A 15462-nucleotide genomic window follows, 5' to 3' on the forward strand; every position below is an offset into this window, starting at 1 on the left:
CAAGTCCCAAATATTAGTTAAATATGCTAAATTACAGTCTTTTTTTATGTTTTGAATTCTTACTTGCAGCAAATGAATGCACTGCAACGAGAAAAATAGTTCTAATACTATGAAAAACTACTCAATATTAGTGAAATATGATTAATTTGTTTCTTGATTCAGGTTGGCTTATCTTAAAATAGAGCCGAATCAATATTAAATCCAGGCAAAAAAAACCTTAAAACAGACCTTTTTCCTACTCCTTGGCTTCTACTGAAATCACAACCAGGACAAGAGTGATATGCCAACATTTATTTCTCTCATGAGAACAAAATCCTTTTTTTTAAACAAAATAGGGCTGCTGCACAATCCCTAAAAGTCTAAATCAACCCTTTAAAAGGCCTAAACACAGAAAAAAAATTACAGTTTTGGCCTTAAACTTTTGTGACAGTCACATAGTCTCACAATGTTATAAATAATGGCATTACTGACTTAAAACTTTACATGCCTCAGGTAAAGTGTCACTAAGAAAAAAAAACAACAACTTTCATTTGTAAAGCATCTTAAGTAAAGCCGTTTCTCAGGACATTGCTAGGCAAATTAGGAACAAAGTTGTACAAACGTACTACAAAACTAAACAAACTGCAAATGACCTGATAAAATCCTGCTTGGTATTCACCTATTTTTCAAAGAACGACTTCCACTCAGCTATTGCTTTCTTATATGCACTAGTGGCATCTTGATCATGGATGGCATCAGTGATTACCTCAGTTTGTATGACAGAGAGGACCGTTGCAACACATTTTGGGTATGTTAAGTGCAAGGTGTAGTAATATGCCATCAACACCAACATTCCTTCCCAGAAATCCTCCAAGGGGAGAGTGGTCACTGGTATGTTTCCTACAGCAACAATGCTGGTTGTTCCATCAAAAAGCAGCACTGGGGAGGAGAGAGGCCGCTTCTCCAGGTATAGCATTGCATCTTCACCCGGCTAGAAAAGCACAAAAAAAGGACAAATTCTTCAAGATTTTCAATGAAAGGGTTGCTGTGCATCCAAACAGCTTAAGACACAAATAGCAATATCAAGAGTTTAGAATGCTCCAACTGATTTACTGTTGGAATAGAAGAAATAAATATAAAATATCTGACTTACATAAATATGAAATTTTGGAAATGTATTAATTCTGAGCATGAATTTTCTCTAATTTGCAGCATTTTTATCATGTCTATTTGTGCTTTTTTTCTCATTTGTTTTTTAAAACAATTTCTTTTAACTTTGTTACATATTCTAGTTTTTGAAGGCCTTTTTAAATATATCATTTTACTGCTTCTACTTGTATCCTAACTGCAATGTGCTTTTGCTCTGTGCTGCCTCTCTGGAGTAGGTTTTGAATAACAATTAAGAAATCCTGAATAAGGAGTAATTTAATCCCTGCTGAATTGAACTTCGACCTACTCTTATTAAGCAGGAAAAGCAAAATAATAATATTAATAATAACAATACAAGTAAATGGAGTACAAGTTACAGTGGCTGGTATTGCAGCTGTTCTCACCTTGAGGATATGAAGGAGAGCCTCACTGGCACTTCCCAGCCGCTTTGGTGGTGTAGTTTTTGAAGGAAAAAGAGATGGAAGTGCATTGAAGAGAGTGACAGTAAAATCCACTGTGAACAGAGAAAAGTATCTCAACAAAGCAATCCGAACATATCTGATGTGTGGATTTAATGTATGAAAAGGCCACTTACCTCCACGTACATCCAAGGGGAGAGGAGGTTTCAGGACCTTCTTCCAAATGCCATAGAACTGCACTTTCGAACAAAACTCTGCCCATCGACCCTTCATTTGATCTATGTATTTGCAGTTGGAGCCACCAATGATGCGACGCAGTTCATCCATCGCCTATGACAAAGTTGTGCTCAGTTAGTCAAACTAACTAAACCTATCCAGAGAAAGCAAGGAATTTAACTGAAGGTAGTTGAACTTACATTTTGTATGTCTTTGAAGCACGGGTATGCTTCAAATATTTTTCTGGGCCTGTCTTCTTCCCTTGTAATATCTGCGTCAATAAAAGTTCGTCTGGCCTCAAACTCCAGGTCCAAAATTTGAGCAACGTCACTTTGGTTGGGTTTTGCATTGGGTTTCCTGTACATGTTGCTCAAGGTTTTGTAATGCCTTGCCTGCATCTTCAGGCTGTCATGGTCTGCTAGGGAAAGCAAAGAGCAATTGTAAGACATGGTGTAACTAGACTTCACAAAATTCAGATTTTTCTAATCAGTCATTTCTAGTTGCATGGTTGTTTTTAAGTATAATATTTCTGAGAATTAATGTTTAGGTTAAATATGTTTGAGTAATGAACTGACCCTATATGTCCTGATCATTTCCCTTTGTGTCCTTTTCTTATAATGATCATGGATTTATGTTAATTGTTAGTTTGAACAGAATCAAATATTAAAACGACAGTTTAAGATGCCCGTGAATAAAACTGTGGTGAAAATAAGGTAAAGGTTGTTTACTGTGTATATCGTTCACATCAGTGTGAACAGTGATTATGAGCTGATGGATAAAAATATTTTAGGTAATTTGATCTATGACAGAAACACTGTGATAAGGCATGATAGATGTGACCAGCATGAGGATTTACATGTGTAAATAATCAGCACTGAGTAACAGCCATTACAACACAAAGTGTTAAAATACTTACTATGGCTAACTGGCAAACTGGAATGAGGGATCTATCATATGTTGATTTTACACACCTACTCGAGTTAATGCCAAACCACTATGATTTATGGAATAAACACTTAGAACGGGGTTCATTGCTGCAACCATATTTTGGAAAGAGCTGTAAGAGGAACCACAGTCAGACAGAGGTAGATAAGGGTGATGGTGGACTTACCAACAACATCATCTGGAGGTGCAGTTGAAGGACCTATATCAGCCCTGGGTGCAGAGCATGAGGCTGACTTGGATAATAGTGGTAAAGCCAGGGTAGTATTGTTTGACGTAGTTGGTACAGTGGAGGGTAGCGGCAATTGGGATTCTTTCTCTGAGGAAAAAACAGAAGATGAACAGAATGTAATAACAGGGAATAGCTAGAAAGTTAAGGAAAATACTCAACACTGTATAAATCTTGTGATGCACTCTGAACAGAAAACTGAGGGCAGGTGGTCTCTTTGAAGTTTTAGATGTCCAAAAGTCATTAGTACAGCAGACCAAAGTACACACCTGCATTTGAGTTATCCTCACTGAGGTCATCATTGCTCTCAAGAAGTATGGTATAGTCACTTGAACCACTTGCTTCACCACTTAGGTCACCTTCAGTCCCATTGTCTGTGTCATCTGAGCTGAAAAGAGTCTTCCTGGGCCTGCCTCGTTGTGGCATGGAGCCCTGCCTCTTCCTTGGAGACTTCATATTTTGGAGTCGTTTGTACAGTTTGGTGTAGATGGTCAGCTGTGGTAAAATAATATATATTTGTACATCATTTTATTATCTCACTCAATTTTAGATATTGTAGTGGGTAAAGAATGACTTACGTATGGCATGTGTGTGTCAGCATCACGTAACATGGGGTAATAGTCGACAATCTTCTGCGACATTGCTCTCATTTCGAGTTTGGAGGGGTATGTTACTTCTTTCCCCATGGGACTAGCACGGAGGATTGCAACCATGCTGGTGACGGTGTTCCTTACAAGTCTGCAACATAGCTCCTTCGACATCCTACAGTCCTTTTCCTTTCCACTGTGGAGCAATGCAAAGTACTGACTGCGCACCATGTCCAACTCTGAATCTGTATACACCACATACTCTGGTGGGTCTGGCATTTTCATTTTTTTGTCAGCAGTGTAGGAAATGGGAGTGGAAGTTTGAGGCTGACATTGTGACACATCAAAGCCTAAGGGGTTACTCTCGCTTCGATGGAAAGTGTTGGCATCTTGGTCAGTACTCTTAAACTATAACAATTGTGGGATATAAACAAAAATACACAATTAGGCAAATTAATGCTAGACAATATGGACAGTAATCATCTTCTTAGTGGTATAATGTGTATTTACCTTTTGGCTGATAAAATCCCAAATCTTCTTTCTACGGAAGAAATTTTCATGGCCCGGAAAAAGATCCTTTAGGTCATCCCGGGTAAAGCTCCTCAAAGTTTCCTCATCAATATTCGCAGCTGTAAAAGAGAAAAACAACTTCAAAAGTGATATTTATTTCTCTTTTCCTGGGCGTGGCTTATTACATATTGAGGTCATTTTTTTTTGTCAATAAATGTATTTTAGCAATAAGTAATATTAACAGGATAAAATGTCAAACTTAAAACAGTTTATCAAATATTTGGGAATGCAATAAAACTATTTTTGGCTGTCTTCAAGAATGATGTTCCAAGTCTATTTAGGCAAAGACAGCTCAAGGCTATAATGTGGATAAAGTTCAGAGTAGAGTGCAATCCTAGCTCCAAGTTTCAGAAATGATGCTAACAGATGCTAAGGCTGCTTAGCTAACGTACCAAAATAACTGAAAAATAAGACTTACCCTGCAACACAGACAGTATGGCATCGTCAAAGTTGTCCATGCCGTGACAGCAGTTCTCTAGTTCGGTTCCAAAGCCTCCACTCACAGTACCTGGAAATATCCTACGGCTTAAATAAGAACATTTAGCTAAAGTTAACACATTAGCTAGATTGCTAACTAGCAGCCCTCACAAAACACGACTTTATCTTAATAACACCGTTGTACCATAGTATTTTTCAAATCAACTTAATGTTACCAACCTTAAATTACTGTTCACTTTGTTTAGATAAATAATTTTGATCTTCCTAACGGTCCTGATGGTTAACAAAGCAGGGGAAAAGAGTTTGTCCCGCGTGAAAGTAACGTCACGACAGGAACTGAGAATGCGCATGCAGAAAATTATTTATATTTAATTTTTTTTAAGTAAAAAAAAAGAAAATAAAAATATAAATTCAGTCTTAAACACTTATTGCCTAAAAATAAATATAACTGATGTAATTTAAACCTGAAAAATTGGATAATTAAGGATGCATATATTTTTAAAATTGCCTACCTTTCCCATGGTCCCACACTCTCATCTGTGGCCTTCAGTGGAGAGCGGTAAAGTAAAGCTGCATTGCTACTGCGCGAAAACAGTTCACCATGGCGCTCTGGAGATGTATGATCTGTTTTATCTTTGTTTCTTTAACTCTGAAGGTGCTCCTTAGCCACATAAATGCAGCTCATGGTCGAAGGCAGGATTTTTGGGTTTACTGTGGAATAGATGGCTGTGAACAAGATTTCAGAGTTTTTAACTCATTCTTTCGCCACATTAAACGGACGCACCCTCTGTATTTGACGAATGGAAGCCCACCAAGAGGATGGAGGATCCCCCCAACATCCCACTCTTTAGGATCGGAAAATTTTGGTGTTTCAGTCTTTGCCAACTGTAGTACTGCAACAACAACCAGCACCGTGGAAATATCAACTGGTGGATCTTGGCCTGAAGTGCAGGAGCCTCAGGTTGTTGACAGCCCGATCACGGTAAGTGTTAAACTAAATAAAATGTAGTGTGGCTTCTGATGACAAATTTAGCTATGTCTAACTCCTCGTATTTGGTCCTATATTACTTTTAATCATTTTCTCCATTTTTAATCAAGAGAAATTTAACGAGATCTCGCGATATTATACCGCTAAATATTGTTCTTCAAACTGTTACAAGCGATTTCCACCATGGTTGGATTTTAAATCACAATTTCATCCTGCAGGATGAAATGAAAAACAAATAAACAGAATAGCAGTTCAGTGTAGATAGTACAGGCTATGCTGCAGCCGGAGAAGGCACACACTCTGCGGCTGGCATGTCTCCTGGTGAAGTTTGCATCAAAGACACTCTCAGCGCGTTTAAATCGTTCAATGTGACAGCAATTTGGGTATCTCGTAGGAATTACAGTTTCAGGTAAGACACAGAGTATTTGGAAGCACTGTAAAAAAAATCTGTTGGCTAGAAATACTGCCAAAACATGGATAAGAATGATTTTTTTGAAAATTAAATAAATTAATAAATGCATACAATAAAATATATCCATATACTAATACTAACATAAATTCTAAGTGCAAATCTAAATTACGTGATTTAAAAATACATAAATAATTTAATAAATACAACAAACATGTAAAGAAACTAATATCTAAGTGCGAACAAAAATTCATTATTTAAAAAGATAAAATCTCATTCTCATGAATCCAATCCCTAGCCTCATCAAAACAATGGACAACCCCTTTTTTATTGTTTCTTTGTCTTTGATTTCTTTTCCATTTTTTTTCTTTATTCCAAAGAATGAATATTATATTATCTTATATTATATTGAATATTCACAACTGTAACACTAATCACTGTCATGCACTTTGTTTTTTAATGGACCAATCATTAGGTGTAACTGATTATACCTGTTATGTAAGAATTTCTATAATTGGCCAGGAGTTTGGACTAACTTTGTTTTTCTGCTCTAAAGGAAGAAGCTGTTGCTACAACATCCTTTACCAGACATGATATTACCAGATCTGCTGCAGCTTTTGCTATCAGTGTTCAAGAACAGTGCCACTTATCACAGGTATGTTATAGTCTTAATGGATCAATACATTACATAAGGCAATCAATGTCTTACTTGTTCATAATGGAATTCAGAATTTTTTTTTTAATATAAATGCAGAATAAGTTACTTTTGTTTCAAATGTTTTCACAGAGAACGGTCAAACATATCATCTCAGGAGTGCAACAGTATCAGGCTGTTCTTTTGGATACGCTCAAGGAAAGAATGAAGACAGTGTTTGAAGATAATGCCGAGGGAACCACTCAGCTTCAAGATGAGGCTTTGGCTACATTTGATAAATTCATGGATCCTTTCTCCACCATTGCATATGGACAGTGTAGAGCCATAGGGGAAATGTTCTGTCCAGTCAACGCCGAGGAAGTAGTAGTATCCCAGAAGATATGTTGGGTAAAGCAAGGTCTTTCAAGGGTCATGTCCTTAAGGAACAAAAGTTTTTACTATGTACCATTAATTGAAAGTCTAAAGCAGTTAATGACTAATGAGAGAATCTTTACCATGTTGAACACTGCACCACAAAGAAGCAGAGAGGGATTCTTCTATGATTTTAGAGACGGGTCCCTCTTTACATCTCACCCCTTGTTTTCTCAGAGGCCAAATGCATTGCAATTAATACTGTACACAGATGAAATTGAAATATGTAACCCCTTAGGGTCCCATGCTTCTGCAAACAAATTGGTCATGTTTTATTATACTTTAGGAAATATTGATCCAAAATTTAGGTCAAAGTTAGCTGCAATACGACTTCTTGCTATTGCTAAAGCAAGTGACATTTCTCAGTGGGGTATTGATGTTGTACTGAAAAGAATACTTCAAGATCTATCACTGCTTTACAATGGTGTAAGGATTGAAATGTCAAATGGTGAAATTGAATTGTTTGGTGCTGTTATAGCCATTTGCGGAGACACGCTAGCCCAGCATGAGATTGCTGGCTTTAAAGAAGGGATTGGTTTTGCTTATAGCAAATGTAGACACTGTGAATGCAACTTTGATGATATGCAAAGTGTTTTTGAGGAGAAGAAGTTTGTTCAAAGAACTCTGGAGAAACATATCAGGCAGTGTTTTGAAATAGATAATGTTATGTTACTGCTTAGTTAATTTCATGTTGTAAATGTTAGTAAGTGCGCCGCCCTGCGGTCCCTTTAAGTCGATATTTTGTGACAGTAGAAGAAGAGTTAGACAGGAAGTTCATGTTTGCTTGCGATGCTGCTTCAAGATGGCTGCTCCACATTCGTGTCCTTCTTTGGGTGTTTGTTAAAGCATTGGCTGTAAGTACTCAATGGTAAAGCAACGAGGCATTCAAAGTGCTGTCTTTATGTGTGATGGACCACAGTTAGCAAGTTTTCTATGTGCTATTCATATGTAAATGAGATCGCCAGTTCATATGCTAATTAACGGTGCTAATCGTCATGTTAGCTCTTCGAATGCATTGTTAGATCATTGGCACATGTTGTTGTTAACAGTACAGATTATTAATGTACATTTCCACATATGTTTTATTGTTACAGTTTCACAAAATGAAAGAACCAGTAAACTTCTCAAGATCTCATCTATTGTCTGGAGTTCCTAGGTTCATGTTTAGCTGTGTGGATAGCTAGTCAGACTTCTAGCGAGGCCATTTACAGTGAAAAGACAGCACCACAGCAAACATCATAGCTACAGAAGCCACCGCGTGGAGCTACAACCATCCTATAAGCTAAGTAAAGTATACGGGCGGACACAATCAAAATACAACAAATCCAAAATGTCTGAAAGTAAATCCTCCAAAGCCGAGACAGAGTCAGTCCGTTCCCACAAACCACCATCAAGAGCAGGTTCGTCAGCTAGCATTGAACTGCTCAGAGCAAGAGCAAAGGCTGAAGCTGCCCAAACAAGAGCCTCATATACAAAGAAAGAAATAGAAATTAAAGTCGAGCAAGCACGCTTACAAGCTACTCTTGACGCGCTGAGAGCGGAACAAGAGAAGGAAGCTGCCATAGCAGAAGCTAATTCTTTAGAAGCTGGTCTACTTGAATTAGGCTTCGAAACACGCAGTGTAGCTTATGGGCCACCCCTATCTGAGAGCAAAGAAAAACGCACTGCGCAGTATGTTTTGGAACAAACAGCTATCAATGCAGCAGAATCAACAGCCCCAGTAAAAACTGAATACAAAGACCCTACACCCGCCTTTCAAGAAATTGCTATAAAAGAAGGAAACAAAGCAAACTGTGCTGCTACTCATAACGAACTGTACAAGCCCCCATCCACCAACTACAAAGAGTTTACACCTCTTGTTCAGACACCATATAAATCCAGTTATACTCAGGGCAATGAACATGCCCCGAGCCAACACACTTACGACCTCGCCAAATATCTAGCCCGCAGCCAGCTCATTACTACAGGCCTTACCAGGTTTGATGACCAACCCATGAGTTACTGGGCATGGAAATCATCTTTCAAAACCGCAATAGCAGGGTTAGACCTTTCACCAGGAGAAGAGCTGGATTTGCTGGTGCGCTACCTTGGTAAAGATTCAGCTAAACAAGCCAAACAAATGAGAGCTGTCAATATCAGATGCCCTGAAGTTGGTTTAGCTATGGCTTGGGACAGACTTGAAGAAATATATGGCTCCCCAGAAGCTGTAGAGCAAGCTCTCTTTCAAAAGGTCGACAGCTTCCCTAAAATCACACTTAAAGAGCCTTATAGACTCCGTGATCTTGCCGACCTAATGTTAGAGCTAGAGACAGCCAAGTTGGACGGTTACTTACCTGGCTTGACCTACTTAGACACATCAAGAGGGATCCAAGCGATAGTCGAAAAATTGCCGTACAATCTACAAGAAAGGTGGATGAATATTGGTTCAAGGTACAAGCACGATTATGGCGTCAGCTTTCCCCCCTTTACTGTGTTTGTCAACTTCATTCGCACTGAAGCCAGAACACGAACTGACCCTAGCTTCAGCGTCCACAGCCCTAACCAACCCATAACATCAGAACGAAGACACATGCACGAAAGGTTCTCCAAAGGACCCATATCTGTTCACAAAACTCAAGTACAGGACAAGGCAGATGCAGAAAAGTCTAAGTATGCTGTGAATCCAAATAAACAGTGCCCAATTCACAGCAAGCCTCATCCTCTGAAAAGGTGCAGAGGGTTCAGAGAGAAACCCTTGGAAGAGCGCAAACAGATCCTCAAAAAATTAAACGTCTGCTTTCGCTGCTGCTCATCTACTGACCATTTAGCCAAGAACTGTGAATCAGAAACCACGTGCACTGAGTGTGACAGCAAAAATCACATTTCTGCCCTCCACCCAGGTCCAGCACCATGGGAGTCTAAATCGCCCCCTTCCCCACAGCAAGGCGGGGAGAGAGACAAAGCAGACACCCAAGAAGTCACGTCTCGGTGTACTGAGGTGTGTGGGGAAGGAGTGAGCGCCAGAGAATGTTCAAAAATCACACTAGTGAATGTATACCCTGCTGGACACAGAGATCAAACAAAGAAAATGTATGCAATCTTGGACGATCAGAGCAATCGATCGCTGGCACGTTCCCAGTTCTTTGATGTTTTTCAGGTCCAAGGAGAGAGTCGCCCGTACATGTTAAAGACGTGTGCCGGACTCACAGGAGTATCAGGGAGAAGTGCTTCTGGCTTTATAGTAGAGTCAGTGAATGGAAAGGCAAGTCTTCCTCTGCCAACACTCCTCGAATGTAACGAAATTCCAGATAACCGCTCTGAGATACCAACTCCAGAAGCTGCCCAACACCACGCCCATCTACGACAGATTGCCAACTTGATCCCGCCATTAGACCCAAATGCTGACATACTACTACTGCTGGGACGAGACATGCTTCGAGTCCACAAAGTCCGGGAGCAGATAAACGGCCCAGACGACGCCCCATTTGCTCAGAGACTCGACATGGGTTGGGTCGTGGTAGGTGACATCTGTCTCGATGGAGTGCACAGACCCCCACACGTGAACAGCTATAAGACTTTCATACTGGAGAATGGCCGTGCAAGCCATTTTCAGCCATGCAACGGTCAAATAACTGTTAAAGAGACATTTACCAAAGCTCCTGAGCGCAGTCACAGCCTCCCAAGCCTTCCTGTGTCAGGATGTAATGTGGACAGCATTGGTCAGCAGGTCTTCACACGAACAGCGGATGATCACAAACTTGCACCATCAGTTGAGGATATGCAGTTTCTCCAAATAATGGACTCAGAGTTCTATCAGGGCAGCGACAATAGCTGGGTTGGTCCTCTGCCTTTTCGATCGCCTCGACAACGGCTCCCGAACAACAGACAACTAGCCTACGATCGCCTTATGTCACTCCGGCGCACTCTTGAAAAACGACCTGAAATGAAAACACACTTTCTGGAGTTTATGGAGAACATGCTTACCAGAGGACATGCTGAAGTGGCACCAGCTCTCAGTCAGAACCAGGAATGCTGGTACCTCCCTTTGTTTGGGGTTTACCATCCAAAGAAACCCGCCAAAATTAGGGTCGTGTTCGACTCAAGCGCCCCACATGAAGGAGTCTCTCTCAACGACGTGTTGCTAACAGGCCCCGACCTCAACAACAGTCTTGTTGGGGTGCTCATAAGATTCAGAAAGGAGCAGGTGGCCATAACGGCGGACATTGAACATATGTTCCACTGTTTTGTTGTCAAAGAGAGCCACAGAGACTTTCTCCGCTTCTTGTGGTACAAAGATAACGACATGTCATCTGAAGTTATAGAGTATCGCATGCGAGTGCACATTTTTGGGAACAGTCCCTCCCCCTCTGTCGCCATATATGGGTTGAAGAAAGCAGCAGCGACTGGTGAGCTAGATTTTGGGATTGAGGTGCGGACATTCATTGAGCGAGATTTCTATGTCGATGACGCTCTCAAGTCATTTCCTACTGAAGAAAAGGCCATACAAGTTCTCCAACAAGCTCAACGGGCTCTTGCTTCTTCAAACCTCAGACTACACAAAGTAATCTCCAACCGCCCTACAGTCCTAGAAGCTTTCCCACCAGAGGACAGGGCAAAAAACATTGGAAACTTAGACCTGTGTGCTCAAGGCTCGCCAGTGCAACGCAGTTTGGGGCTGCTGTGGAATGTTGACACAGACACCTTCACATTCAAAGTTGACAATGAGCAAAAGGCCTTCACACGTAAAGGTGTCCTCTCTACTGTCAACAGTCTCTACGACCCTCTGGGGTTTCTCGCTCCAATCACAATTCAAGGCAGACTGATTCTTAGAGAACTTACCAGCTTGACGGACGACTGGGATGCAGCACTCCCAGACAACATGAAGGCAGAGTGGAGCAATTGGAAGGACTCACTTCAAGATTTAGAAGATCTCCAAATACCATGCCCCTACACTTCTCTCTCTACATCTGGCGCCCAAACCAAAACACTTTGTGTATTCGCTGATGCATCCGTGAAAGCCATTGCAGCTGTCGCTTACATCAAACTGTCTACTTCGAACAAAACAGAAATCGGCTTTGTGTTTGGAAAAACAAAGCTAGCTCCTCAAGCCGGCCTCACAATTCCAAGACTAGAGTTATGTGCTGCAGTGCTTGCAGTTGAAGTTGCGGAGCTGATAGTAGCAGAAATAGACATCATGTTTGACGACATTGAGTACTACACTGACAGTAAAGTCGTGCTAGGCTACATCCACAATCAGTCACGAAGGTTTTATGTGTACGTGCATAACAGGGTCCAACGCATCCTCCAATCAACATGCTCCAACCAGTGGAGGCACGTTCCATCCGAACTCAACCCAGCAGATCATGGGTCCCGCTCCGTTGCAGCAGCGCAACTGAGCAGCACAACATGGTTTAAAGGGCCAGCCTTTCTCCTCAAACCGTCCGCACAGTCGCAATCTCCAGTCACGTTTGACCTTGTGGATCCCACTCTTGATACAGAAATACGTCCGCTGGTGACAACAAATCTGACACAAATCGCAAGGTCAACAGTAAGTTCATCCCATCTTGAGAGGTTTTCCAACTACAGTCCTCTCCTCAGAGCAGTTGCCCGCTTGACCCACATTGCTCGTTCCTTTGGTCGATCCAACCAAGCATCCAGCTGTCGTGGTTGGCATCTCTGTCAACCCACAGTGGAAGAATTGGAAAATGCGAAGGTCTGTATCATAAAGAGCGTTCAGAGTGAGTGCTACGAAAAGGAAATAAAGTGTATTCAGGAAGGGATCCCTATTCCCCCCTCAAGCAGTCTTTGGAAACTGCATCCTATTCTAGATAGCAATGGACTCTTAAGAGTTGGAGGCCGAATCATACAATCTGAACTGGGTATCGACACCACTCACCCTCTCATCATCCCTGCCCGACACCACTTGGGAACGCTCTTAATACGGCACTATCACGAGACTGTGAAACACCAAGGAAGACATTTCACGGAAGGTGCCATTAGAGCTGCAGGATTCTGGATGGTAGGAGCCAAAAGGGCTATCAGCACAGTGCTTTTTAAGTGTGTCACATGCAAGAAATTGAGAGGAAAAGCGGAATGTCAGCAAATGGGAAACTTACCATCTGAACGAATGCAAGTTGCACCCCCCTTCACATATGTGGGTGTAGACGTGTTCGGGCCATGGGACATTGTAACCCGGCGCACGAGAGGAGGACAAGCTAGCTCTAAAAGGTGGGCCGTGATGTTCTCATGTCTGTCAACAAGAGCAGTCCATATCGAGTTGATCGAATCAATGAGCACAGACAGCTTTATAAATGCTTTAAGGCGACTTTTTGCAATCAGAGGCCCAGCAAGACAACTAAGATCGGATTGCGGTACGAACTTTATCGGCGCCTCTCGGGAACTGAAAATGGACGGATCGAACATGTCAGTCAAGGATGTCGAAGGCTACTTAAGCAAACAAAACTGTTCATGGATCTTCAACCCACCTCATGCATCCCATATGGGCGGTGCCTGGGAGCGGATGATTGGGATTGCGAGGCGTATCCTCGACTCTATGTTACAGGACTGCAAAAGAACACTACTAACACATGAACTGTTGTCAACATTCATGGCAGAAGTCTGTGCCATCATGAATGCTCGCCCCCTGATTCCTGTGTCCACCGATCCTGAGTCACCCCTCATCCTCACGCCGTCGATGCTGCTCACGATGAAACCAGACTCAGCAGCGCCACCCCCTGGTGACTTTGGAAAGGGGATATTTCTGAAAGAACAATGGAGAAGAGTACAAGGTCTCGCTGACATGTTCTGGTCCAAATGGAGACGGGAATACCTTCATACTCTTCAGTTGCGACACAAATGGCAGGACAAGAAACAAAGTCTCAAGGAAGGAGACATCATTCTGCTCAAAGACATTCAGGTGAAGAGGGGCGATTGGCCCATGTGTATCATAACCAAGACTTTCCCAGGGAACGATGGACTTGTCCGGAAAGTCGAAGTAACTACTTCGCACTCAGGCGATAAGAAGACTTTCTGTCGTCCTGTAACAGAAGTGGTTTTGCTGCTGTCCCCCGAAAAGTTTAGTGACTGACAGTTTAATGTGGGATTGTTATAATCCCAGGCGGGGAGTGTTATGTTACTGCTTAGTTAATTTCATGTTGTAAATGTTAGTAAGTGCGCCGCCCTGCGGTCCCTTTAAGTCGATATTTTGTGACAGTAGAAGAAGAGTTAGACAGGAAGTTCATGTTTGCTTGCGATGCTGCTTCAAGATGGCTGCTCCACATTCGTGTCCTTCTTTGGGTGTTTGTTAAAGCATTGGCTGTAAGTACTCAATGGTAAAGCAACGAGGCATTCAAAGTGCTGTCTTTATGTGTGATGGACCACAGTTAGCAAGTTTTCTATGTGCTATTCATATGTAAATGAGATCGCCAGTTCATATGCTAATTAACGGTGCTAATCGTCATGTTAGCTCTTCGAATGCATTGTTAGATCATTGGCACATGTTGTTGTTAACAGTACAGATTATTAATGTACATTTCCACATATGTTTTATTGTTACAGTTTCACAAAATGAAAGAACCAGTAAACTTCTCAAGATCTCATCTATTGTCTGGAGTTCCTAGGTTCATGTTTAGCTGTGTGGATAGCTAGTCAGACTTCTAGCGAGGCCATTTACAGATAAAGCAAGCACAGATTTATTGAAAGCGTCCCTCAAAACTACTTATGGAATTAATAGAAGAAGCAGACTAGTTGATGTTCCTGCATTTGACCTGATCAAACAAACTCCACAGGACATAATGCATGTTATTTTTGAAGGTGTTGCATCAATGGAAGTTAAATTTGTATTAAAACACCTAATTCTCTCAGGACAATTGGAATTAGACAAGTTTAATTCAGACATTCAAAATTTTCCTTACTCACCTCTTGAAATACGGGATAAACCATGTCCTATTAGCTTTGGCACTTTAGCGGCTAACGACAACAAATTGAAACAGTCTTGTGGACAGATGCTAATTCTTTTAAAAATATTACTTTTTCTTTTGTATGGTGTGGAGAGTGAGTATGTTGTATTTATTAGAAAGTTAATTATGATAGTTCAAATAGTTCTTGCTCCCATTATTTCTTTACAAACTGTATTGCAACTGAGAAATATGATTGAAGAACACCTGTATCAGTTCAAGCAACTTTTTCCCGAAGCCAATATAATACCTAAGCAACATTATATGTTGCATCTTCCCAGTCAAATCTTATCCCTTGGACCTTTAATAAGGAGTATGTGCATGCGCTTTGAGGCAAAGCACTCCTATTTTAAACAGTGGGCTTCTAAGTTAAATTTTAAAAATGTTTGTAAATCCCTAGCAAACCACAATCAATTTCTTGAGTGTTGTCAAAATGAAATAGGCACTGAACATCCTATTTTTGCGAAAGAAAAGGAATCCGGGCCAGTATCAGCTGTTAAAAATAATGAATATGTTAGGAAAAAAATTAAAGAATT

At 41.1% G+C, this 15462-nt stretch overlaps 3 protein-coding genes across 3 annotated transcripts; 2 read left to right on the forward strand and 1 right to left on the reverse strand.

The window, feature by feature from the left end:
- Nucleotides 1–248: 248 nt before the first annotated feature.
- On the reverse strand, nucleotides 249–2153 carry LOC308387403 (uncharacterized protein). Its single transcript, XM_080867412.1, has 4 exons — nucleotides 1964–2153; nucleotides 1724–1877; nucleotides 1533–1642; nucleotides 249–970 (listed from the first exon to the last, which is right to left on the reverse strand). Exons 1-4 carry the CDS (start codon nucleotides 2126–2128, stop codon nucleotides 659–661), a joined length of 741 nt encoding a protein of 246 aa, XP_080723538.1. The 5' UTR covers nucleotides 2129–2153; the 3' UTR covers nucleotides 249–658.
- Nucleotides 2154–5130: 2977 nt separating this feature from the next.
- On the forward strand, nucleotides 5131–7676 carry LOC308387149 (uncharacterized protein; the record flags this gene model as incomplete). The annotated part of the gene is made up of 3 exons (XM_080867046.1): nucleotides 5131–5511; nucleotides 6483–6581; nucleotides 6714–7676. 3 exons carry the CDS (start codon nucleotides 5131–5133, stop codon nucleotides 7674–7676), a joined length of 1443 nt encoding a protein of 480 aa, XP_080723172.1.
- Nucleotides 7677–7782: 106 nt separating this feature from the next.
- On the forward strand, nucleotides 7783–14559 carry LOC308386976 (uncharacterized protein). The gene is made up of 2 exons (XM_080866829.1): nucleotides 7783–7846; nucleotides 8087–14559. The coding sequence occupies exon 2, from the start codon at nucleotides 8323–8325 to the stop codon at nucleotides 14056–14058; it is 5736 nt and encodes a 1911-aa protein (XP_080722955.1). The 5' UTR covers nucleotides 7783–7846; nucleotides 8087–8322; the 3' UTR covers nucleotides 14059–14559.
- The last annotated feature ends 903 nt before the right edge of the window (nucleotides 14560–15462 follow it).

Source organism: Rhamphochromis sp. 'chilingali' (genome assembly GCF_963969265.1).
Source record: "Rhamphochromis sp. 'chilingali' genome assembly, chromosome: 19".
Lineage (NCBI taxonomy): Eukaryota > Metazoa > Chordata > Actinopteri > Cichliformes > Cichlidae > Rhamphochromis > Rhamphochromis sp. 'chilingali'.

Bases quoted from the DNA above. Each gene is read 5' to 3' on its own strand.
- LOC308386976 (XM_080866829.1), top strand. From the start codon at position 8,323: ATGTCTGAAAGTAAATCCTCCAAAGCCGAGACAGAGTCAGTCCGTTCC.
- LOC308387403 (XM_080867412.1), bottom strand. From the start codon at position 2,128: ATGTACAGGAAACCCAATGCAAAACCCAACCAAAGTGACGTTGCTCAA. The intron at 1,878-1,963 runs GTAAGTTCAACT...ACTTTGTCATAG, and splicing joins GCTTCAAAGACATACAAAAT to GCGATGGATGAACTGCGTCG. The intron at 971-1,532 runs GTGAGAACAGCT...GTGCTTTTCTAG, and splicing joins CTCTCCTTCATATCCTCAAG to CCGGGTGAAGATGCAATGCT.